General features: G+C 53.3%; 1 protein-coding gene across 1 annotated transcript in view; it reads left to right on the top strand.

The window, feature by feature from the left end:
• Positions 1 to 22,345, top strand: part of CARD11 (caspase recruitment domain family member 11) — a gene marked incomplete at its 3' end in the record, with an annotated part of 109,763 nt that overhangs the window by 75,163 nt on the left and 12,255 nt on the right. Inside the window, exons 3-14 of the mRNA XM_082856216.1 lie at positions 5,112 to 5,324; positions 6,832 to 6,969; positions 8,071 to 8,396; positions 11,220 to 11,399; positions 12,350 to 12,502; positions 12,964 to 13,089; positions 13,638 to 13,835; positions 15,698 to 15,874; positions 16,772 to 16,823; positions 18,407 to 18,489; positions 19,479 to 19,579; positions 20,581 to 20,633. Coding sequence (XP_082712342.1) covers positions 5,112 to 5,324; positions 6,832 to 6,969; positions 8,071 to 8,396; positions 11,220 to 11,399; positions 12,350 to 12,502; positions 12,964 to 13,089; positions 13,638 to 13,835; positions 15,698 to 15,874; positions 16,772 to 16,823; positions 18,407 to 18,489; positions 19,479 to 19,579; positions 20,581 to 20,633 — 1,800 coding nt within the window. The remainder of the gene's footprint in view (positions 1 to 5,111; positions 5,325 to 6,831; positions 6,970 to 8,070; positions 8,397 to 11,219; positions 11,400 to 12,349; positions 12,503 to 12,963; positions 13,090 to 13,637; positions 13,836 to 15,697; positions 15,875 to 16,771; positions 16,824 to 18,406; positions 18,490 to 19,478; positions 19,580 to 20,580; positions 20,634 to 22,345) is intronic.

Here is a 22,345-nt window from a genome sequence, read left to right as displayed (position 1 = left end):
GGATTTTCATCAAGGTGCTATTGCGTGTGTGATTGATTAAATCATTCTCTGTTGGTGACTGAGTTCAGTCTCTAGCCTCTCTCACCTCCCCTGAGGCAGGAATGTGGGGCTGAAAGTTACAACCTTCTAATCACTTGCCTGGTTCTTCTGGCATTCAGCTCCCATCCTAAAGCTACTAGGGGCCCCTTACCCAACAGTTATCTTGTTACCATACAAAAAGCATTCACACTCTTGTCACTCTGTGCTGGGAACCAGGGGCAAAGACCAAATATATTTTTTAATTATACCACATGTATGTGTGTACATATTTACTTTCATTTTTTTAACATCTTTATTGGAGTATAATTGGTTTTCAATGGTGTGTTCGTTTCTGCTGTATAACAGAGTGAATCAGCTATACATATACATATGTCCCCATATCTCTTCCCTCTTGCGTCTCCCTCCCTCCCTTTAGTTTTTTAAATAAACGATGTCTTGGGATCTTTTTATGTCACCACATACTTTCAAAATGTTATTCTATATGCAAGAGGATCATGGAGTATCTGCTGAAGAACGTTTGGATTGGCTACGTTTTTTTCCTATTATAAATAGTGCTAAATTTTCAAGTAAAAAACTGGGGGGAAATTAAATCTCCATTATAGGGAAATGAAGCAATAAATTATGGTATATTCTTGCAATGGAATAATACATCCAACAGTTAAAAATGAATAAACCAATAAAAATTAAGGGACTGCCAGATTAGATTGAAACAACGAGATCACGTGTGTACTATCTACAGGAGAAAAACCCTTACATCCAAAGGTACAAGGAGGTTGAAAGTAAAAGGATAGAAATATAGACTATGCTAAAAAGAATCATAAGAGAGCTAGAGTGGCTTATATCAGACAAAATAGACATTAAAACAAAAGTGTTACTAGAAATAAAGAAGAGATTTCATAATGATAAAAGTGTCAACCACCAGGAAGTTATAACAGTTATAAATATAACCTAACCCAAACAACAGAGCCTCAAAATACATGAAGCAAAAACTGACAGAATTGGGGCTTCCCTGGTGGCGCAGTGGTTGAGAGTCCACCTGCCGACGCAGGGGACACGGGTTCGTGCCCCGGTCCAGGAGGATCCCACATGCCACGGAGCGGCTGGGCCCGTGAGCCATGGCCGCTGGGCTGCACGTCCGGAACCTATACTCCGCAACCGGAGAGGCCACAACAGTGAGAGGCCCTCATACTGCAAAAAAAAAAAAAAAAAACCTGACAGAATTGAAGGGAGAAATGTAAAATTCAACAATAATAGCTGGATGGAGATTTTTAATACTCTACTTTCAATAATGGATAGAACAATAGACAGAAGATCAACAAGGAAATAGGAGACTTGAACTTGGACTTGTCTATAGTACGTGCCACCTAACAGCAGAATACGTACTCTTCTCAAGCCCCCACCTGGAATGTTCTTCATATGCTGGTCCATACAACAAACTTCAGTAAGTTTAAAAGGATTGAAGTGATCCAAAGTATGTTTACCAACCACAATGGAATTAAATTAAAAATCAATAACAGAGAGTAATTTGGGAAGTTAACAAATATGGGAAATTAAACATCACACTTCTAAATAACCAATAGGTCAAGGAAATCACACAAGAAAATAGAATATTTACTTTGAGACAAACGGAAATGAAAATGCAACATACTGAAACTTAAGTGGTGTCACTAAAGCAGTGCTCGCTCAGAAGGGAATTTATAGCTATCAGTGTTAATACTTTTAAAAGATCTCAAATCGGTAACCTAACCTTCCACTTTATGAAACCAGAAAAAGAAGAGCAAACGAAAACTGAAGCAAGGATAAGAAAGGAAGTAATACTATTAGGACAGAAATAAATGAGCTAGAGGAGAGAAGAGCAATCGAGAAAAGGAAACCAAAAGTTGTTTCTTTGAAATGTCAACAAAATTGAAAAACCCTTAGCTAGACTGACCAAGAGAAAAAGAGAGATGAGCCAAATTACGAGAATCAGAAATAAAAGAAGGGACATTACTACCAACCTTACAGAAATAAGAGGCAAAATAAAGGTAAAGGAATAATATGAACAGTTGTTTCTAATAAATTCGGTTACTTACATGAAATGGACAAATTCCTAGAAAGACACAAATTACTGAAACTTACTCAAGAAAAACAGGACCCTACAACAAGTAAAGAATTAGTAATCAAAAACCTACCTACTGGGGCTTCCCTGGTGGCGCAGTGGTTGAGAGTCCGCCTGCCGATGCAGGGGACACGGGTTCGTGCCCCGGTCCGCGAAGGTCCCACGTGCCGCGGAGCAGCTGGGCCCGTGAGCCATGGCCGCTGAGCCTGCGCGTCCGGAGCCTGCGCTCCGCAACGGGAGAGGCCGCAACAGTGAGAGGCCCGCGTACCCCCCCCCCCAAAAAAAAAGAACAAGAAAAGGATGTGCATTCTTGCCTCTTCTGTGTAACATTGTGTTAGAAGTTCTAGCCTGGGAAATGAGAGGGGAAAAAAAAGAGAAGAAAAGAAAAGCCATCCAGATTGAAAAGACAGAAGTAAAACAGTGTAATTGCAGATGACATTATCTTATACATAGGAAAGTCATATAGAAAACATCGTATCGTAAGGAATCCACTAACAAACTATTAGAACTAATAAATGATTTCGGTAAATCTGCTGGATGGAAGAGCAATATACAGAAGTCATTTATTGCATAGCCATATGTTAACAATGAATTTTATTCAACAAATAAAATTAAGAATACAGTTCACATTTACAATGCCATCAAAAAGAATTTAAATACTTAGGAATAAATTTAGTAAAAGAAGTGTACACTGAAAACTACAACACATTGCTGAAAGAAATTAAAGAAGGTCTAAATTAATAGAAACACATCCCATATTCTTGGAGTATGACACTTAATTGCTAGATAGTAATACTGTTCAAATTGATCTACATATGCAACAGATTCACTACCAAAATCCCAACTACTCTTTTTTGCAAGTATTGACTAGTTGATCCCTAAAATTCATATGGAATTGCAAGGGGACCGGAATAGCCAAAACAATCTGAAATGGGAAGAGCAAGGTTGGAAGACTCATACTTCCCAATTTCAAAACTGACTGCACATTGACAGTAATGAAGACAGTGTGGTACTGGCATAAGGATAGACATATAGGTCAATGGAATAGAATTGAGAGTCCAGAAATGAACACTCACGTTTATGGTAAATTGAGTTTTGACAAAGGTGCCAAGACCGTTCAATAGGGAGAGAAGAATCTTTTCAACAGATTGTGCTGGAACAACTCAATCTCCACATGTAAAAAGCAGCTGGACCCTTACCTCACACCATACACAAAAGTTCATTCAAAATGCATCATGGGCCTAAATGTGAGAGTTAAAAGTATAAAACTCTTAGAAAAATAAATAGAAGTCAACTTTTATAACCTTGAATTAAGTAATGGTTTCTTAGATACACACCAAAAGCACAAGTGAAAAAAGAAATTGGACTACATCAAAATTAAAAACTTTTGTGCTACAAATAATACCTTTAAGAAAGTGAAAAGGTAACCAACGGAATAGCAGAAAATATGTGCCAATCATATATCTGACTTGTATCCAGAACACATAAAAATTCCATATTAAAGACAAAGGTCCAATTTAAAAATGGGCAGAGGATCTGAAGAGGCATTTCTCATGCACAGATGGCCAGTGTGCACATGAAAAGATGCTCAGTGTCATTAGTTCGTAGGGAAATACAAATCGAAACCACAGTGAAATACCACTTCCCAGCCATTCAGATGGCTGTACTAAACACGATGGACAAGAATAATTGTTGACAATGAGAACCTCATACATTGCTAGCAGGAATAGATTAGGACCTCGTACATCGTACATCGCTAGCAGGAATAGATTAGGACCTCATACATCGCTAGCAGGAATAGATTAGGACCTCGTACATCGCTAGCATCGCTAGCAGGAATAGATTAGGACCTCGTACATCGCTAGCAGGAATAGATTAGGACCTCGTACATCGCTAGCAGGAATAGATTAGGACCTCGTACATCGCTAGCAGGAATAGATTAGGACCTCGTACATCGCTAGCAGGAATGTAAAATGGCGCAGCCACTTTGGGAAACAGTTTAGCTGTTCCTCAAAATGTTAAACATAGTTACCTTATGGCTCATCGTTCCATTTCTGCATATCTGCTCAAGGGAAATAAAAACGTGTTGACAAAAAAACGTGTACATGAATCTTCCTAGTAGCATAATTCGTAATAACCAAACAACCCAAAGTCATCAGTGGGTGAATAAACAAGATGTGATATAGCCATACAATGAGAAAGTATTCCTCAATAAAAAGTACTGAAACATGCTACATACAACATGGATGAACCTGGAAAGAAGCCAGGCACCGAAGACCACATGTTGTACGATCCCATTTAAGTGAAACGTCCAGAACAGGCAAGTCTACAGAGACAGAAGATAGATTAGTGGTTGCCTAAGGCTGGAGGAGCAGGTATTGGAGGGGAGTGACTACTAAAGGGTATGAAGTTTCTTTGGGGAGTGATGAAAATGTTCTAAAATTAATTGTGCTGATGGTTGTACAACTCTGTGATTATACTAAAAAGCATTGAATTATACACTTTTAAAAGGTGAATTGTATGGTACATGAATTACATCTCAACAAAGCTGTTTTTAAAAATGGATGAATTAGGTCTGTATGTATCAACCCAGATAAATCTCAGTAAACGCAGAGAGAAAAAAGCAAGTTGAAAAAGGAAACAGGAAAGCATATAGTATGATGCCATTTATGTGAAACTGTAAAACAAAAAGTGTAGTATATATTGTTTTGGGAAATACAAATTCTTAGTAAGATAGCCGCGAGCCATGGCCGCTGAGCCTGCGCGTCCGGAGCCTGTGCTCCGCAACGGGAGAGGCCGCAGCAGTGAGAGGCCCGCGTACCACAGAAAAAAAAAAAAAAAAAAAAGGTAGAATATATATGCTTTTCTCTACTGTTTTTTCACCTAACAGTGGATACTGGAGATCTCTCCAAAGTTTATAGAGCTATTCCAGTGAGGCTCTTTTATTAACCTTGTTGGGGTTTATGTCTAAAAGGAGGGGCGCCAGAGATGGATGACTATATGCAGACACTGAAGGATGAAGAGGATGCCCTGTGGGAGAATGTGGAGTGCAACCGGCACATGCTGAGTCGCTACATCAACCCGGCCAAGCTCACCCCCTACCTGCGCCAGTGCAAGGTCATTGATGAACAAGACGAAGATGAAGTGCTTAATGCTCCCATGCTGCCGTCCAAGATCAACCGGGCAGGTAACCTCAGGAGATAACTTACAGTTAGCTGTAGCAAAATGACGTTTCTCTCAGTCAGGGATGTTTAACTAGAGTCCACAGACCTCTCCCCACCCCTGGTCCCCCACCGAACTGTCCATGGGTAGAGAGGGTCTATTAACTCGGCCAGGGGGAAATTACATCTTTATTTTACCAACCTAAGGCTTAGCAGTCCCTTCAATTATGGACGCAGGTAGGCAACAAATCACAGTGATTAGCAATACTTGTGTCCTTGTCAACAGTAAACATTACAGATATCTTCTTATCACATTACAGCTATTACAGATTTCCAAATATCATTTATACTCATCTTTCCCTTGAAATTATAGTAGTTATTAGACCTGCCAAGAGATTGGCTTATTTGATGCATTGATAAAGAAGCACATTTAGTACTGAGTCGCAAATTTAATATTTGTTCATGTATCTTATTATGATTGATTCCCTTTGTCATCCAGTGCATTTTATCTGTGTGAAAATGTTATTCTGGTAAAGGGTCCATAGGCTTTTCCAGACCGCCTAGGGGTCCATGACACTTTATCACATGCATTAAAGGTAGGTAGTAAGTGTGCTTTGTGAACTGTTTTGGTTTTATATACATCTGTGTGTGTATTCACATGTATGTTTGTAGCAAAATATGTCTTTGTGTGTAAGCATGCGGTCACAATGTAAAATACATCCCTTTCTGTGGTTCACAGTTTAAGAGGTCTGAAACTCACTTGCCCACGGTATGACTGGTGATAAGTAGCTCATATGCTATGACTCTCTTTTGCACACCTGACAAACATCACTAATCCCAGCATGTTTTCCTACTGAGCCTGGATGTAACTTTAGAATCCGGGCAGCTGTGACAAACAGTCAGGTGACACAAGATGAAATGTATTTATTACGTCTACCCTAGGGGAAGGATTGAGTTTTAGGACCTCAAGGGAAGAAACAGCTGAAAATAAAATGTTTAAGGAAGGGGCGAGAAATGTAGACAATAAGTGGAACCAGTAGGATAAAAACTGAAAACTGCCAAGGAAATTACACTTAGATTAAAAATGTTCCCAGACTAAGAACATGGAGCTATTCCTGCTTCCTAGGACTCTTCCTAGCTCCCTACCCAAACACTTATCTTCCTGGTCTGAATCCCAGAGAACCATATATTATTCCGTAACCACTGCTGTACATCCGTCCTCCTTCAATCACAGACGCCTGTGTGGTTAATTGTAGCCCTGGTCAGTTGGGAAGCTCTTTAAGACTGTTGGTTTCCTATGGCTGCTTCTGGTTCCACCAGTCTTTGGGAGAAAGGAAACTAACACTCACAGTCCCTGCCAAGGGCCTAGCACTTCGATTTACATTAGCTGGACTGTAAGATATAACTCAGGAGTGACAGGATGTGGTGAGACTCTCTTCTTAAGAGCGTACTGTCCGGATGTGAGCCCAGCGTAAGACTGGATTTGGAGACATGGACGCGTCTGCCCACCGAGTGATCTGGCCTTTCCTCTAGGCCGGCTGCTGGACATTCTACATACGAAGGGGCAGAGGGGCTACGTGGCCTTCTTGGAGAGTCTGGAATTTTACTACCCAGAATTGTACAAACTGGTGACGGGAAAGGAACCCACTCGTAGATTCTCCACCATTGTGGGTAAGTGGCTTTACCAGCAGCATTCGGACTGTGATGGGAGGGGTGTGTGTGTGTGTGTGTGTGTGTGTGTGTGTCCAGTGGTGGGACAGCTCTAAGGTTATGGATCTGTGACGTCAGGACAGTGCCCCAGTGGCACTTAGGAACTGTCAACCATTTATTTCTGCCTGATGATGAAATGTAGGTCACAGAGGGACAAACTGAATCAAGAGAAGTGGGTGTTTACTGAACATCCCCCATGAGTGTTGGGGGGTGGAACTCCCCCCACCCTCTTCATCTTGTCCTTTCCTTTGCCTCCCCTCCTGCCAGTATCCCATGAACCAGAGCCCGTGGTCATCTTGTCATCTTAATTTTCCTTCCTAAATATTCTTAAATCAGTGTTTTCTCCATATACACCCCTATCCTAGTCAAGACCCATGCAACCCTATCAGCTCTTTATATCCATTCCTGCTCTGATCCAATGAGTTCTCTACTCCTCATGTCACCCTCCCCTACTTAAAACCTTTCAGTGGCTTTCCATTGTTGCCATCTGAAGACCCCAGTGCAGCCCACAAGGACCCTACATGGTCCAGCCCCTGATCATACTCCCAGCCTCACCTTTCTGCCTCTCCCTCTCTCTAAGCTCCAGCCACTTTGGTCTTCCTTCAGTTTCTGAAATGTGCCAGGTTCCTCTTCCCTTCCCACAGGACCTTGGCAATGTTGTTCCACCTTCCTAGAATGTGTTTTCTCTCCTCAATACCTGAGCCCATCCATCAGGAGCCTTCTCTAATGCCTCTGACCACTCAGCTGGATCTGGTCCCCCCCACCCCGTTACACACTCTCACAGTCCCCTATACCTTTACTTTGTACAGTCCTCTACAATCTGTAGTTATATTTGCGTGTGATCACTTGCTTTTTTGACGTCTGTCTCCCTTACCAGACATAAGCTCTACCGGGACCAAGGCTGTCTTGCGCACCCTGAATCCCCGGTGCCTGATGGGTAGTAAGAGCTCAGTAAAATGTTGGTGAGTGAATGAGTGAACGAATGACACCTGCCCCACGTCTGGAACCCCCTTCTTCCCCTCCCCAGTCCTCAGGCCTGACTGGGTGCCCCCCTCTCCACAGTGGAGGAGGGCCACGAGGGCCTCACGCACTTCCTGATGAACGAGGTCATCAAGTTGCAGCAGCAGATGAAGGCCAAGGACCTGCAGCGGTGTGAGCTGCTGGCCAAGTCACGACAGCTGGAGGACGACAGGAAGCAGCTGACGCTGACACAGGTGGAGCTGCTGACCTTCCGGGACCGGTACTACAAGATGAAGGAGGAGCGGGACAGCTACAACGACGAGCTGGTCAAGGTGAAGGATGACAACTACAACTTGGCCATGCGCTACGCCCAGCTCAGCGAAGAGAAAAACATGGCGGTCATGCGGAGCCGGGACCTCCAGCTCGAGGTGAGGGGCACGTGGCGGGAGCTGCTGGGCCAAAGTGAGTGAGCGGGAAGCGAAGGCCACCAGGCAGGCAGGGGCAGGGTTTAACACCTGGCCAGGTGAGGGAGAAAGGAAGACGCGGGAGTTCCGGCAGCCTAGATCAGCTGTGCGCACACGCACGCCAACCCAGCGAGGCTCGGCGCCGCAGTTCAGCGCCCAGATCCACTGCGCATGTGTGCACATGTGCACAGACGCAGTGAGCTTGACGTCCTGCTCAGGACGTGCAGACTTGCGCACCTGGACCCGGTGGAGCTTCCCACTTGCTCCGGAGCGACGACCCACTAGGCACGTGAACCAGAGATGCGCACATGGGCCCAGCTCGTGGGCACTGCACCCGTGCTGGGTGAGGGGGAAGATGGAGGATTCATAGAGCTGCCCAGCTCTATGGCCCTCGGGAAAATCAGCGAGGAGATGGGCACAGCACCTGTCCCGTGGATTCATGAGATCCTTGAGGCCAGGACTCTGCCCTTCACAGCTGTATCCACAAAGTGCAGCATGACACAGTGGAATAGTCACTTATCAGTGAACAGTCCAGCAGCCAAATATGATAGATGTCACTAATGAGTTTACTTCCAAAAGGGAGATGGAGAAGGGAATTGCTTAACTCATTCATTCCTTTTATTGTGCACCGCCTTGCACCAGCCTCTTTTCCAGGGATACATAACTCAAAACCAAAGCCCTGCTGTCGTGGAGCTCACATTCTAATCAGAAAAGAAATGCATCAATCGCTGGTAGTAATAAGTGCTATTAAGAAGGGGGAGAAAAGAGTTTAGGGATAGTGAGTGAGGGGTGCTGTTTTAAATAGGATGGTCAGGAAGCGTTCCTGACAAGGAGACACAGGAGCAGAGATCTGAGGAGAGGGAGGAGCCAGCCCTGCAGGTCTCAGGGGAAGAGCAAGGAACACGTGCGACGGCCCCAGGTAGCGGCCATGCTTGGTGTTGCAGGAGAGCCAGTGGCGCTGGAGCCAAATGAGCAAATGGGAGCCGGCCAGGGTCCAGATCCTGGGGGCTTGGTAAGAACTTTGGGCTTTACTCCAGTAGTGATGGAAGCCACTGAGGGATTGAGAGCTGCGAGTGACAAGTGATTTACATCTAGAAAGATCACTCTGGCTGCTGGGTGGAAAATAGACCCTCAGAACATTTATTAAGCCCCTGCCATGGGGAAGGCACGGTGCTAAGCACTGCGGGGGACATAGGCATAAATAACCTGATTTGTGCCCAGGCCACTTACAATTTAGTTGAACCAGACAGATCAGTAAACAGTCCACTAGAATTCAGGTGGATTGAGTCGGTGGCATAGCAGGCAAAAAGCAAGAGCTTTGAAATCCTTTGGCTTTGACTTCAAATCTGACTTCTGGCTTTAGCACTTAGTGGGTTCTTGGCCTCAGTTTCCTCATTCGTAAATGCCAGTTACATGGACATGAAAATAATACCTACGCCCTAGGATTGCTGAGATGCTGAAATATGTCTTTGGCGAGATGGCTGACCTAGTAAGCACACACTTTGTGTCCAGTTGGATGGGACTGGGGATCTAGACCCAGAACAGGTCACTTGGGTTCACCTTCCAAGACCCTAAGGAGGGCTGTGTGTGTGTGTGTGTGTGTGTGTGTGACCAGGAAGCAAGGTTTCTGTGCTGTCTCATCTAGGATTTGGAGGTGTTAACCTGTGGCGGAGGTTTAAAGCTTTCTCTCCCAGAACTTTCTCCTGTTTTATGTTTTTCTGGCCATATAGTAACAGTGAGAAACCATATCTAGAACTTGAAAGAACATCTGGCCAGCTGAGTCCTAGGCCATTTCTCAGGCCCAGGCTGCTTCCCTGCATGCCTCTTTGTTCCTTCCCTCAGACCACAGACGTACAGCCGAGGTCCTTCCTTGCTGAAGCCGTCACCCTCCACCCGCCAGATTTCTCGAGGTGTTCCCCCCATAAGCCTAGAATTGAAAAAGGACGCTCACCCATTTGGTACCCTCCTCCTTGCAGACCTTGAAAACAATCTTCCTCTTCTAGGTGTTTGGGCAAGGCTGATCAGTTTGGGGAAGCAGCCAGGCTGTCACAGAGGTTTAAGAAGCTTCCTCCCAGTCTCAGTTCCTCACGCTCGCCTCCTGGGTGAAGCTCAGCACAGCTGGAGAAGTTGTCCCATTTCCAGAAGTAGTAACTGCCTCCTCCTCCAGGAAGCCACTCTTTGTTACACACTAAGTCTGGGCAGGTCCTTTAGGCCAGAGATCCTGTCAGTGGCAGCAATGCCATTTGTTCAACTAAAATCTTGTGTGAAACACAAGAGGCCAAAACCTGTGCATATGCGGAACTACTGTGGGGTGTGAAGTCAGGGTGGGGCCCGGATCCCCACCCTCCCCATCTCTTTGCTCCTGCGATAACACGAGGGTTCTTGAGGGAATCTTGACTTCTGAGGATCAGAGTTTGAAACCCATCCTAAAAGACCTTTAAAATGGATAACATACCTCAGGGAAACGCCAGGTTGGGTGCCTTTTATCCTAGTCTGTAATCTGTTCCCGCTCCACAAAAGTTGCCTGAGGGAGTCTTCCAGGGGACATAACTGCTTTAGAACTGTTCTAAATTAATGGATCAGGACCCTCTTCCTCAACAAGGAGGGGGTGGTTTGTTTCACTGGAAGAGGTTTCTTTGAGGCCTTCTCTGTCACCAACTGGAGGAAGGAGAGAGCGGGGCAGAGCACAGCTCGTGCTGGAAGTCCAGTAGGATCTGGGAGGCACTGCCTTTTCTGAATGTCTCCTGTCAACTGCCTTCTCCCCTCGGCACCCTGTGGGTGTTTCAGATCGACCAGCTCAAGCACCGATTGAATAAGATGGAGGAGGAATGCAAGCTGGAGAGGAATCAGTCGCTGAAACTAAAGAACGACATCGAGAACCGGCCCAAGAAGGAGCAAGTTCTGGAGCTGGAGCGGGAGAATGAAATGCTGAAGACCAAAATCCAGGAGCTGCAGTCCATCATCCAGGTGAGGCCAGGGCGGGCACAGCGGGCGCAAGGGAGGAGGGGGGTCGGGGACGGACATGCCTGCCTGGGCGTGAGTCCCAGAGCCACCGCCTGCTGACCGCAGGACCACGGAGAGTTCATGTCATCCTCGGGCGCCTTAGTCCCTCCTCTGTCGGCGGGGTGACCGCACCACCCACCTCTCAGAGGCACGACATCATGTGAGATAAAACTCGTGGCGATGTTCCCCTGGCTGAGCCACTCCGTGAAAATCGCCATTCACGCAAAATCACTGCCCTGGCTGCTGTGAGAAAAGTACATCCGAGAAATCTTCTTGCCTTAAAGATTCCAAGAAACTCAACTCTCAGCTCTGTGTGATTTGTTAAAACTTCAAGAGCCTCCCCCGCTTTGCCATCACAGAATCATCTGTAGGTACGGAGGAGTAATAGCCCCAAATACATACGCAGGGAAAGAAAACAGGCACCCGCCCCTTCCTCCGGAATGATTCCCCCCCCCCCCCCCAGGATTGGCTGCCTGGCGCGGAAGGCTCTCCTTCAGAGCAGAGGATGCGTCCCGGTTTAGTCGGAGAGGTTAATTGGTATTTCGGGGGAGGCGTCTGGAAGGCAGATCAGCCCTCTCTTTGTTGTCACCTGTGAAGTGTGTGGAGCAGCAGCAAGTGCTCCTCTGAGCTCTGATAAGAGCCGGGGCAGAACGACAGGCGTCGGGATGTTTCTGCGCAGAAGTGGGCTTTATGCTGCTTTCCAGGTGATAAAATTCGTAAATGATAAGCGGCTTAGGGACCCCGAGAGACAGCGACCCTTGCCTCTCTCTGCTTCCCTGGCACAAAACCTTCTGCTCGCTCAGTGTGTCGCCGGCACTTTTGTCTGCCGCCTTCCCGGGCCCCACACTCCCTGCCCTCCCCCTGCCCCCCGCACCGTTAAACGTTCCCCCCTTCCGCACTCCCCGCCCGCCCAGGCCGGGAAGCGCAGCCTGCCGGACTCGGACAAGGCCATCCTGGACATCCTGGAGCATGACCGCAAGGAGGCCCTGGAGGACCGACAGGAGCTCGTCAACAAGATCTACAACCTGCAGGAGGAGGTCCGCCAGGCGGAGGAGCTGAGGGACAAGGTGGGCCCCATGGGCGGTCGGGGCAGCACCCACCCGGCTGGCACCCTCGGGCCGGGAGCCCCTGTACAGCACGGATGTGTGTTAGTGGAACCTCCAGAGCCCACACTCTCTTCCAGGGACCAGGTCTGGCCCCTGGTGTAAATTCCCTGTGCGTCAGTTGCTCGTGAATTACTAAGCGTTAGCGCGGCACCTGTCTCCCCGCTGGCTGAAGGCCACGGGAGGGCGCACGTGGCGTCCACCCTGTCTCCCGCTCATTCCCTGGCACGTAGTAGGTCCACAGCAAATCTCCCTTGGTGGACTGGCCTTTTACCTTGGTCCCTTCTGGTCAGAGAGCTGACTCTCACGAGGTCAGGCCCGTGGGGAGGGGCAGGCCGGCTCCGGGAAGACGCAGCCAGAGAATGGCTCTCGGCCCCGATTGATGACCGCTTGACACGTGTGTTGATCTCCCCCTGTGCTCGCAGTACCTGGAGGAGAAGGAGGACCTGCAGCTGAAGTGCTCGACCCTGGGGAAGGACTGCGAGATGTACAAGCACCGCATGAACACCCTCATGCTGCAGCTGGAGGAGGTGGAGCGGGAGCGCGACCAGGTACGGGCTGCCCGGGGCGGCTGCGCGGCAGGCCTGCGGGCTCCGGGCCGTGGGGTCCAGCGGGAGGGTTTGTCCGGGGCAGTGTCATTAACTCCGCCGGAATCACTCGTGAATCCATCTTTCCTGCTTCCGTTCCCAAAATGAATTCTATCCCAGTTCGTTTGAATAGCATGGGGGCCTGAGCTGGAGCCCGGCAGCCCGGGCTTTAGAGTAAGATGGCCAGGTCCAGACCCCGTCACTCTTCAGACGCGTGGCTGCAGGCGAGCTGCCACTCCCTGGAGGCCTCGTCTGTGAAGTGGGAATAATAATAATGGTGCCACTCGCTAGGGCGGAGGGTGGGCTCCAAGAGACACAGCCGGGGCTGGACAGACGGGGGCTGTGACGTGTTGTTCAGGATGGTATCGACTGAAACGCCCAAGGGTCAGGGTCCAGAAAAGGGCCAGAGGCCGTAGGACTGACACATGGGCTGGGGAGCGGGCGTCTGGGTCTGACTTGGGAGCGTCGGGGCGAAGAGCCAATCGGCCTCGTCCCTCTCCTCCTCCGGGCAGGCCTTCCATTCCCGGGACGAGGCGCAGACCCAGTACTCCCAGTGCTTAATCGAAAAGGACAAGTACAGGAAGCAGATCCGCGAGCTGGAGGAGAAGAACGACGAGATGAGGATTGAGATGGTCCGGCGGGAAGCCTGCATCGTGAACCTGGAGAGCAAACTGCGGCGCCTCTCCAGGGACAGTGGCGGCCTCGAGCAGGTGGGGCTGGCCGGGCGCGCGCGCTCCCGCGAGGAAGCACACCCTTCCCTCCCGCACCCAGAGCAGCCGTGTGTCTGGGTCGTGATGAGTAGAAGCCGCTCGTTTTGAAGCTAGAAGAGGCAGGACGAAACCCTGGCCGGGCCGCTTGCTGGCCGGGTGATCTCGGGCAAGTCACTCCCGCGTTAGAACCGCAGCTCCTCCTCAGGGGACCTCTGTCGGCCGTTAGCCTGCCACTGGGTGTCCTTAAACCCCTCTGGACGGTCATCGGGTGTAAGACGCCCTGCTCCCATTAAAGTCAGTAGGGCCTGTAAGGAAACCGTCGTTTATCTCGATCTGAAGTTCAGGCACGTGTCACAGCGGGGCCCCAGGCGCTCCGTCCGAAGTGAGCGATGCCGTGATGCAGGCAGATCGATGATACTGTCACTCTCGTAGCTGTGGGCTTGGGTGCCTGTGTCTGCAGGTACCGTGCTAAGTGCCCTCTGTGCCGCAGGACTGCCCGCCAGGACAGTAAGATCGCTGTCTTCCTTGGCCAAGGGTAGAATCCAGACACAAGCAGCTGAGTAACTTCCCCGAGGGCATCGCTAGTCAGTCACCCAGGGAAACCAGGATCGGACCCACCCTCCCAGCCCCTCGCCCAGAGGACTCAGATCTAGTGCTGGACGCAGATCCAGGAACGTGACATTTCAACGCAAGTGTTGTAAATTACGCGTTGAAGGGGCGCTGTAGGCACCCAGGGGAGGAGGCCTCCGTTCTGTCAGGGTTCCGGGAAAGACTCCCTACAGGAGAAGCCAGCCTCGGGACCTCCATTTGGAATGCTGTCCCCAGACTTCACCTGGCCAAGTTCTGACCCCCTTCTCGGGTTGGCTGAAGTGTCAGCTTCCTCAGCTAGGCCTTCACCGGTTCCTGATGGAAACCAGGAGCCTCTGTGTTATGCCCTCAACTTTTGCGCATTTCCCACAGTTTGTAATGACGCAGCAGCTCCGTGTAGGCCCCTCTGTTTGTCCAGCGTGTAGCATAGGGCCAGGCACAGGGTGGACCCTCGGGGAGCATCTGCTGAATTTATGAACGAAAGCTGTGATGGCGCCTGGCTAGGTGAGGAAAGATGGGGCTGTATTCCAGCCCACGGGGACACCACGAGCAAAGGCCTGGAGGCGTGACACCCATGGCGTGCCGTCGGCAGGCCGCGCTTGGCAGGTCTGTCATCCGTGGAGCGGGAGGCGGGGACAGGCAGGAGGTGGGCTGGAGCGGGTAGCAGGAGGGAGCCGAGTGGGCCCGTCGGCTAAGGAGCTCGGTCGTGAGTTATTCTTGGACGTGAAGGATTTTGTGCGGGAAGGCCAAAAGCTTTGGGTTTGGAGGCAACGTAGCATGAGGGTGTTACGTGGCTTTGAGGGGACCAACCAGAAGTTACGTAATATCCTTGCACCTCAGCTTCAGATAATGGCTATAAATTACCTAGGACAGGACCTGGCACTGTTGTTATCATTATCCAGTCATTCAGCAACATTTCTTACATTTGTAGCTTAGGCCTAGGGCCTGCAATTGTGGATCTGATGGTGGTGTATCAGATAAGGGGCCGAGACCATCTGGGAGGCAGTCCCTCTACTGTAAAGAGCACAGTGCGAGGGTCTGCGCCAGGGCCCCGGCGGGAGGGAGGTGGGGGCGGGGGTCTTGTGAGGAGGAGAGTGGAGCTAGCGTGGTAGGTCTTGGCATCGGGGTGGACGCGGGGGTCAGGAAAGAGGAGGAGGCCGTCCGAGCTTCAAGCTTGGGGCCCGAGGGAGTGATGGCTCCATTAGAGCTTGTTCCTGCGCGTGGCGGCAGCTCCTCCGTGCTCCGTCACGGACACGGCCTCCCCTTGTCTCCAGAGTTTGCCCAGGAACCTGCCAGTGACCATCATCTCTCAGAACTTTGGGGACACCAGCCCCAGGGCCAACGGTCAGGAGGCTGACGATTCTTCAACCTCAGAGGACTCGCCAGAGGACAGCCGCTACTTCCTGCCCTACCACCCGCCCAAGCGCAGGATGAACCTGAAGGGCATCCAGGTGCTTGCACGCAGCCGGGGCGGGGGTGGGGACCGGGGAGCTGGGCGCCCCCTGCACGCGGGGGAGGAGGCAGCAGGGCCTCACGTGGTCCTGGGGCGGGTCTCAGACCCCGGATGCGACTTGACCGCCGTCAGCCCTGTGAACGGAAACCGTGCCAGCTTTGTGCTTCTCGCTTGTTTGTTCCGGCGAATTCTTTCATCTCCTACGAATGGAGTACAAGTTAAGAGAGAGGAGAGAGAATGATATAAGCACGATCTCCAAATTCACTTGTTTATTCAGCGAATAGGTGTTGAGCGCCTATCGCGTGTTTCCCGACGTCAGTGGCTCGTGATGGAGCTGGAGTTGCAGCACTCATCCTATCTGCTTTGCTCTGTCTCTAGCGCGCTCCATCAGCTGAGGAATGAATGAATGTGACTGAGTGAATGAGACGGGCTCACACGCGGGGCCTGGCGGGGCCTCTGCTCTCCCCGCCCTCGCACACAGGGAGCGGGAAGGCCTAGGGCAGCACCTCGGAGGCCGGCCTGGAACCGGCAGCACCTAATGCCGGGGTGGCCGGGGCAGCTGCCCCAAAGCCTCGTCTGTTCCTGAAAACTCCCCCGTGCCGTGTAGCCAGTTCTGCTCAGCGTCACAGTACCACCCCACCTCCACTCTCGGCCCTTGTACCATCCGAGCCACGTGGCAGCGCCTCCCGTGGGGCGAGCGTGTCTGTACCAGCGGCTGCCTGCGCTGGGCCGGTGGGGCCACGGCCGTGGGGTATCCGTGGGCATCCTGCGCCTCCGTGGTTCCTGCGGCCACGTGACGAGGGCGGCGTGGGCTCGCCTTAGCGCTGGTGACGTGTGCCTCAGGCCTTGTTTGATTTGTGTCCTCTGTCTCCTTGCTTCCCCTCCCCTCTTTCAGCTGCAGAGAGCCAAATCCCCCATCAGCCTGAAGCGAACGTCAGATTTTCAAGGTTAGTGAGACGCCCGGATCCCTCTCCTGTCTGTCACTCTGACTCTCGGTCCTTCTGTTTCTCCCATCGTAGGCGTCGATCCTGCAAGGTTAACCCGGGAGGGGTCTCGGGGGCCCTGGGGCCCCGGGGCGGCAGGGTGTCCAGATGGTGATTACTGTTCGCTGTCATCGGAGAGGGCGGGAGCCCCGACCACGGAAACGTCACATCTGAGGTCCTCTCCCCGTGGGTCCGTCAGAGCCCCGATACTTGGCCTCCCTCCCGGACTTCCGGGCAGGCAGTCCCCGGCGTGGGAGGCCACCAGTTCACCCCTCAACCCCGGGTTCTCCGAGACACACTGTCCCCAGAATTCCTCTCACTCCTCAGCCCCACTCTGGAGCGACAGCTGGCTAGCGAGGGTTTGCCTGGGTGCACCGGGCACCCACTGTGTGCCAGGTGCTGGCAGGTCCACGTAGATGCTTCCAGAGCCCAGGGACTCGGGCAGGGCCATCGGTGAGGAGGTGGAATGTGGCTCTGGACACCCAAGAGAGCGGTTGGAAGAAGGCTGGAGAAGGATCTGTCAAGAAGGGCACGTGCAGACGGGGTCTAGAAAAGGGAGGATTGAGGCCGCTGGGCACGGCCTCCGGAAGGGCCCCCCGGGATGGAGCAGGAAGCAGACATGGATGTGCAGCCTGGGAAGCGTGTGATACAGAAAGCTGTGCTGCCTCCTGGGGTCAGAGCAGGACGGCGCCAGGAACGAGCCCGCAGAGGCTGACGGCCAGGCCGGAGTTCACGGGCTTCATCCTGCCAAGGAGAGCAGGGCAGCCAGGGGTCCAGATCTGGGCTGCGCCTGGTGGGGACACCGGGGGAAGGGGAGCCCTAAGGTGGGGGCCGAGCCACTTCCCTGGTGGCCAGACCAGGTGTTTTAGGGACCTTGTACAGAAGGAAGGTGTGAAGGGCCTGCGGCCAGCAGAAGTGGAGAGGGCGTTTGTGCCCAGGAGAGGGAAAGGGGTGCAGCGGAGACGGAGCCTTGCCGGCCGCCTGACGTGGGGCGCTGGGCCAGGGACCTCAAGGGCGCCACGGACCGGGGTGCGCGTATGCGGCTGGCTGTGCACGTACACGCACGCACGCACACCAGCGCGTGGGGCTGTGGATGGGGAAGCTGACCGCTCCCCTGCAGCAAGACGAGGGCCGAAAGGAGTGTGCAGAAGCCCCCAGGCGGCCTTGAAGGAGCACAGGGGCGCCAGGGTCTGCGCGGGAGGCAGCACACCCAGCCCATCGGCCCCCGGTCCCCAGTCGGCCTGTTAGTGGGGACGTTCCGGCCCCAGTTCCCGCTGTTACACACAGAGTGCCAGCCGGGATGCCCACCTTGGCCCTCAGGACAGAGGGCATCATCCAGCCTTGACGAGGCCGCCCTGGGCCTGTGTGGGGGGAGGGACATGGTGGTGAAAAGACGCGGCTCTTCCTCAAGCGGAGGGGAGAGGAGGCCCCCCCCCCCACAGGATGGCCGCAGGGGCGCAGTGCCCCAGGGGCTCTCACTGACCCTGCCCTCCCCGTTCTCCCCCGCCCCTTCCGTCTGCGCCTCCTGCCCGATTCGCCGAGGACAGGGAGGGGACACGAAGAAGACGTGACGGACGCCAGCCCCAGCTCCTCCGGGTCGCTGCCCATCACCACCTCCTTCTCCAAGATGGTGAGCAGGGCCCTCACCGCCGCTCCCCGTTCCGGCTCGGAGCTCGGGCCGGGCCCCCCACCCCGGCCTCGCCCGCCCCGCGGGCCCGGCCCGCTTGCTTTCCTCGCCCAGGGCTGCAGCCCCGGCCCTGCTCGACGTCTCCTGGCCTCGCGACGTATTTACACCTTCTTGCCACCTCTTTCCCCAATTTAACCCTCGGTGGGCGGAAGAGACGGGCCTCCGCAGGGCGAGTTGCACAGGCGACTGACGACCCTGCTGCCGCGTCTCAGCCTCTGGCGACTCCGGCAGCTGGAGGGGGGCAGCCGGCGGGGGCCGGAGCGCAGAGCAAGGCCTGCCCAGCACCCGCGCGCCTCCCTCCAGCCCACCTGGGCGGAGCGGTGTCACTCCCCCTAGCCAGGCAGCAGGAGGCGTGGGAGTAGAAATTCTAAGCCCGAGGGGAAGCCCTGGGAAGCTGGTCAGCTGCTCCAGCGTCAGGCCCTGGAGGAGAGAGACGCGATAAGGAATGGCCCCTGTCTGAGCCCAGCTCTGGGCGGGGAAATCCCAGGCGCTCATTTCAGGCAGCCCTTGCCGGGATCCAGCGGGCCTCGTCTCAGAGGGCCGCCCTCCAGCAGCCGAGCTGTCTGCGTGGGCACCCACCAGCCCCAAAGGTCTTCCTCTCGTCCAGAGCAGGTGCCCAAGGCTGGGCAGTTCTGGGGACAGAGCGCTCCGCCTGTGCTGCGCACAAACGAGGACCGTCTCTCGGGCTCCCAGCCGCCTCCCCGCTTCCTGTCCCCGGGGCGAGCAGATGTGCACCAGGGTTGGTGCCTTCGGCCGCCCCAGGCTGAGCACGAGCCTTCCTCGGCCAAGGTCGCCGCTGAGAACCAGCTTGCGGGCGCACACTGCCTGTGTAGCAGGCGGGGCCGCATCTGATTTAAGTTTAGTCCGTGTGTGTATGATATTTGTGCCCGCGGAGGCGCAGCTCCCCGTAACACGTGTGTGTGTGTTTGAAGCAGCCCCATCGAAGCCGTTCCAGCATCATGTCAATCACGGCCGAGCCCCCAGGGAACGACTCCATCGTCAGACGCTGTAAGGAGGATGCGCCTCATCGGAGGTGGGTGACAGGGGGAGGGAGGGGGCGGGACAGTTTCCTGGTGCTTGTTGTGCCGCTCGACACTTAACTAACTCGGCAGTCCTTAAGGGAAGCTTGAAATATAGGCAGGATGGTGCCCATTTTACAGATGAGCAAGCTGAGGCTCAGAGAAGGGACATGGCTTTCCCAGGGCCCCCCAGCTCGCTAGCAGATGACGAAACCGACATCGCTTTGCCCCCTGCTACCGAGAAACCAGGTTTCTCCATCCCATGGTTCCAGAGCTTGGCTTTTTCTGCCCAAGAGTGAGAGACCCTGTGAATGTCCCCCTCATTGCTACTGCCTCTCCCCTTTCCTCACCTCCTGGAGGCCATCAGTGTCCCCATTGCGGAGACCACAGTAGAGATATGCCTGGGCATCCAGATGTTTCCAGTCACCAGATATTTAGCACCGTACGTTCAGAGTCAGAGGTTGGTGGTGGTTCCTAGAAGGGCCGGACCAAGGCGTGGCCGGCGGGGCTGGATCTCTACCTTGGGTCCTGCCAGCCACCTGGCTTGGGCCTCGTTACTGCATCACAGGAACCACACAGGAGCACCTTAGAGCTCTTGGAACACGTGCCTCACTCCCGTCCTGTCCTGTCTGTTTGGGCCCGTCACACAATGCAGCCCGTCCGAGTATAAACGCTGTTAAGCACTCTGCGTCCGGGGAGAGGAATGAGTGGGAAGCAGCAGGTGGGGCTGTCGGGGACTCTGCTCAGCAGCTCTTCGTGTCCGTCCTCACGCCAGCTAATGCGGCCTCTGCAGGCTCTGGGGCCGCCCTGCCCACCCAGCAAAGCACCCAGCCTCGTACAGCCCTCCCATGGCCCACAGCCCTCCACCCACCTGCTGACCTTCCTCTCCCACCCATCCTGCCCTCTCAGAGCCACAGCCTCTCGGACAGCCAGAACGTTCCGGAAGCCTCGCTCTCCCTTGCCCACCTGCACACACAGTCAGGAGAGCTCTCCTGTCCCCCCTTATGTCTTGCAGCACAGTTGAAGACGACAATGACAGCGGTGGCTTCGATGCCTTAGATCTTGACGGTGGGTACCCAGCAGGTCTGAGAGACATTACAGGGGTGGCAGCCACGTCAGCCCCATCCTGACCTTCCAGCAGGGCCTGCCTGGGGCAAAGCCTGGCACACAGTAGGTCCTCAGGAGACGTGTGCAGAGTGGATTCCGAGAGGGCTGTCTGTGCACAAGGAAGACAGGCCTCCGCCCGTTGAGTGGCCTGGGCCGGGAAGCGCCCGAGGGGCCTGTCCTTTGTTCCGCAGACAGTAGGAACCATCCCGATGCTGAGTGTAGAATCAGTCAGGTCTGGGTTTTTAAGAAAGCGTAGCTCTCGTGATGTAGCCAAGCGCCGTGATCCAGTTCCAGTGACTCTCAGCAGCTGTTTTCAGAGATGCTGTTGTCGTCCTTGTTTTGCAGATGAAGAAACAGTCTTAGGGAGACTAAGGAGGAGTGTGGTGGAGGAGGGGCTGGAAGCAGGGGGACCTCTTAGGAAGCCAGGTGTTAATTAAGCTGTTAACCAGCCTCCGCGAGACGAGTGGCAGGCATGGGGCTGGGGCCCTGGGATGGAGATGGGGCGGCAATTAAGGTTGGTTTTCATCCCCTGAAACTGTAGGTGTGGGGCAGGCAGGCACTGGGGAGACTGGAGGGGCTGTGGCAGCCCTGAACCCGACCCACGGGCAGAGCTGGTATGATGGAGGGGATATTCCCTCGGCCCAGCATGTTGCCACGCAGAGCCAGAAACGAAGGCTCCGTCTCCAGGGAGTAAGCGTGCACGCAGCACCCGCCAGCCACCACCCCTTACAGCCGCGAGGCCCAGCACACGTTGAGTTCCTGCACCTCCCAGGCCCTGTTACCGCTGCATGGGGCACAGAACCTGTGTCCCTGAGTTCTTGCTGTGGCAGAGACTGTGGTGGCATAGTTGAGGACCAGTGGGGAGACCCATGCAGGTTTGCAGACCTGAGCTGCTTTTTTTTTTTTTTTTTTTGGCGGCACGCGGGCCTCTCACTGTTGTGGCCTCTCCCGTTGCGGAGCACAGGCTCCGGACGCGCAGGCTCAGCGGCCATGGCTCACGGGCCCAGCCGCTCCGCGGAATGTGGGATCTTCCCGGACCGGGGCACGAACCCGCGTCCCCTGCATCGGCAGGCGGACTCTCAACCGCTGCGCCACCAGGGAAACCCCTATTTATTTATTTTATCATGTATTTATTTTGGCTGCGCTGGGCCTTAGTTGCGGCATGCGGGATCTTTTAGTTGCGGCACGCAGACTCTTAGTTGCAGCGTGTGGGATGTAGTTCCCAGACCAGGGATCAAACCTGGGCCCCCTGCATTGGGAGAGTAGGGTCCTACCCACTGGTCCACCAGGGAAGTCCCCAGACCTGAGCTTCTGACTGGATGGACAGGAGGGAGAAGAACAGGAAGGGTTCCGGCTTCTCGGGAGATGGCCCGGCGCCTTGGGATGGTGGCAGCGTCCTCGGGCCCCGAGGAGCTGGCAGCATGGAGCCGGGCTCAGAATCCTCCGGGTGTGGCCCGCCAGCCCCCTCGGTTCCAGGGCTCCCGCCAGCCTGCCTCCACCCCTCGCCAGCTCCAGCTGCCAGCAGATAAAATGAAAGATTAGTGGCTCTCCTTAATTGGTGACCACCGGCAGCTTTCAAGTGTTAAAGAGAGGTCGGCACCTAATCGAGGCTGGGTGATGGGAAGAGCTCCAGGAGTTTGGAAAGGGGAGAGCTGGGAAGAGAATTCTGGGCA

The sequence above is a fragment of the Leucopleurus acutus genome, assembly GCF_964270905.1.
Source record: "Leucopleurus acutus genome assembly, chromosome: 16".
Lineage (NCBI taxonomy): Eukaryota > Metazoa > Chordata > Mammalia > Artiodactyla > Delphinidae > Leucopleurus > Leucopleurus acutus.
The sequence above is the reverse complement of the archived record's forward strand: the minus strand, read 5'-3'. Positions and strand labels throughout refer to the sequence as shown.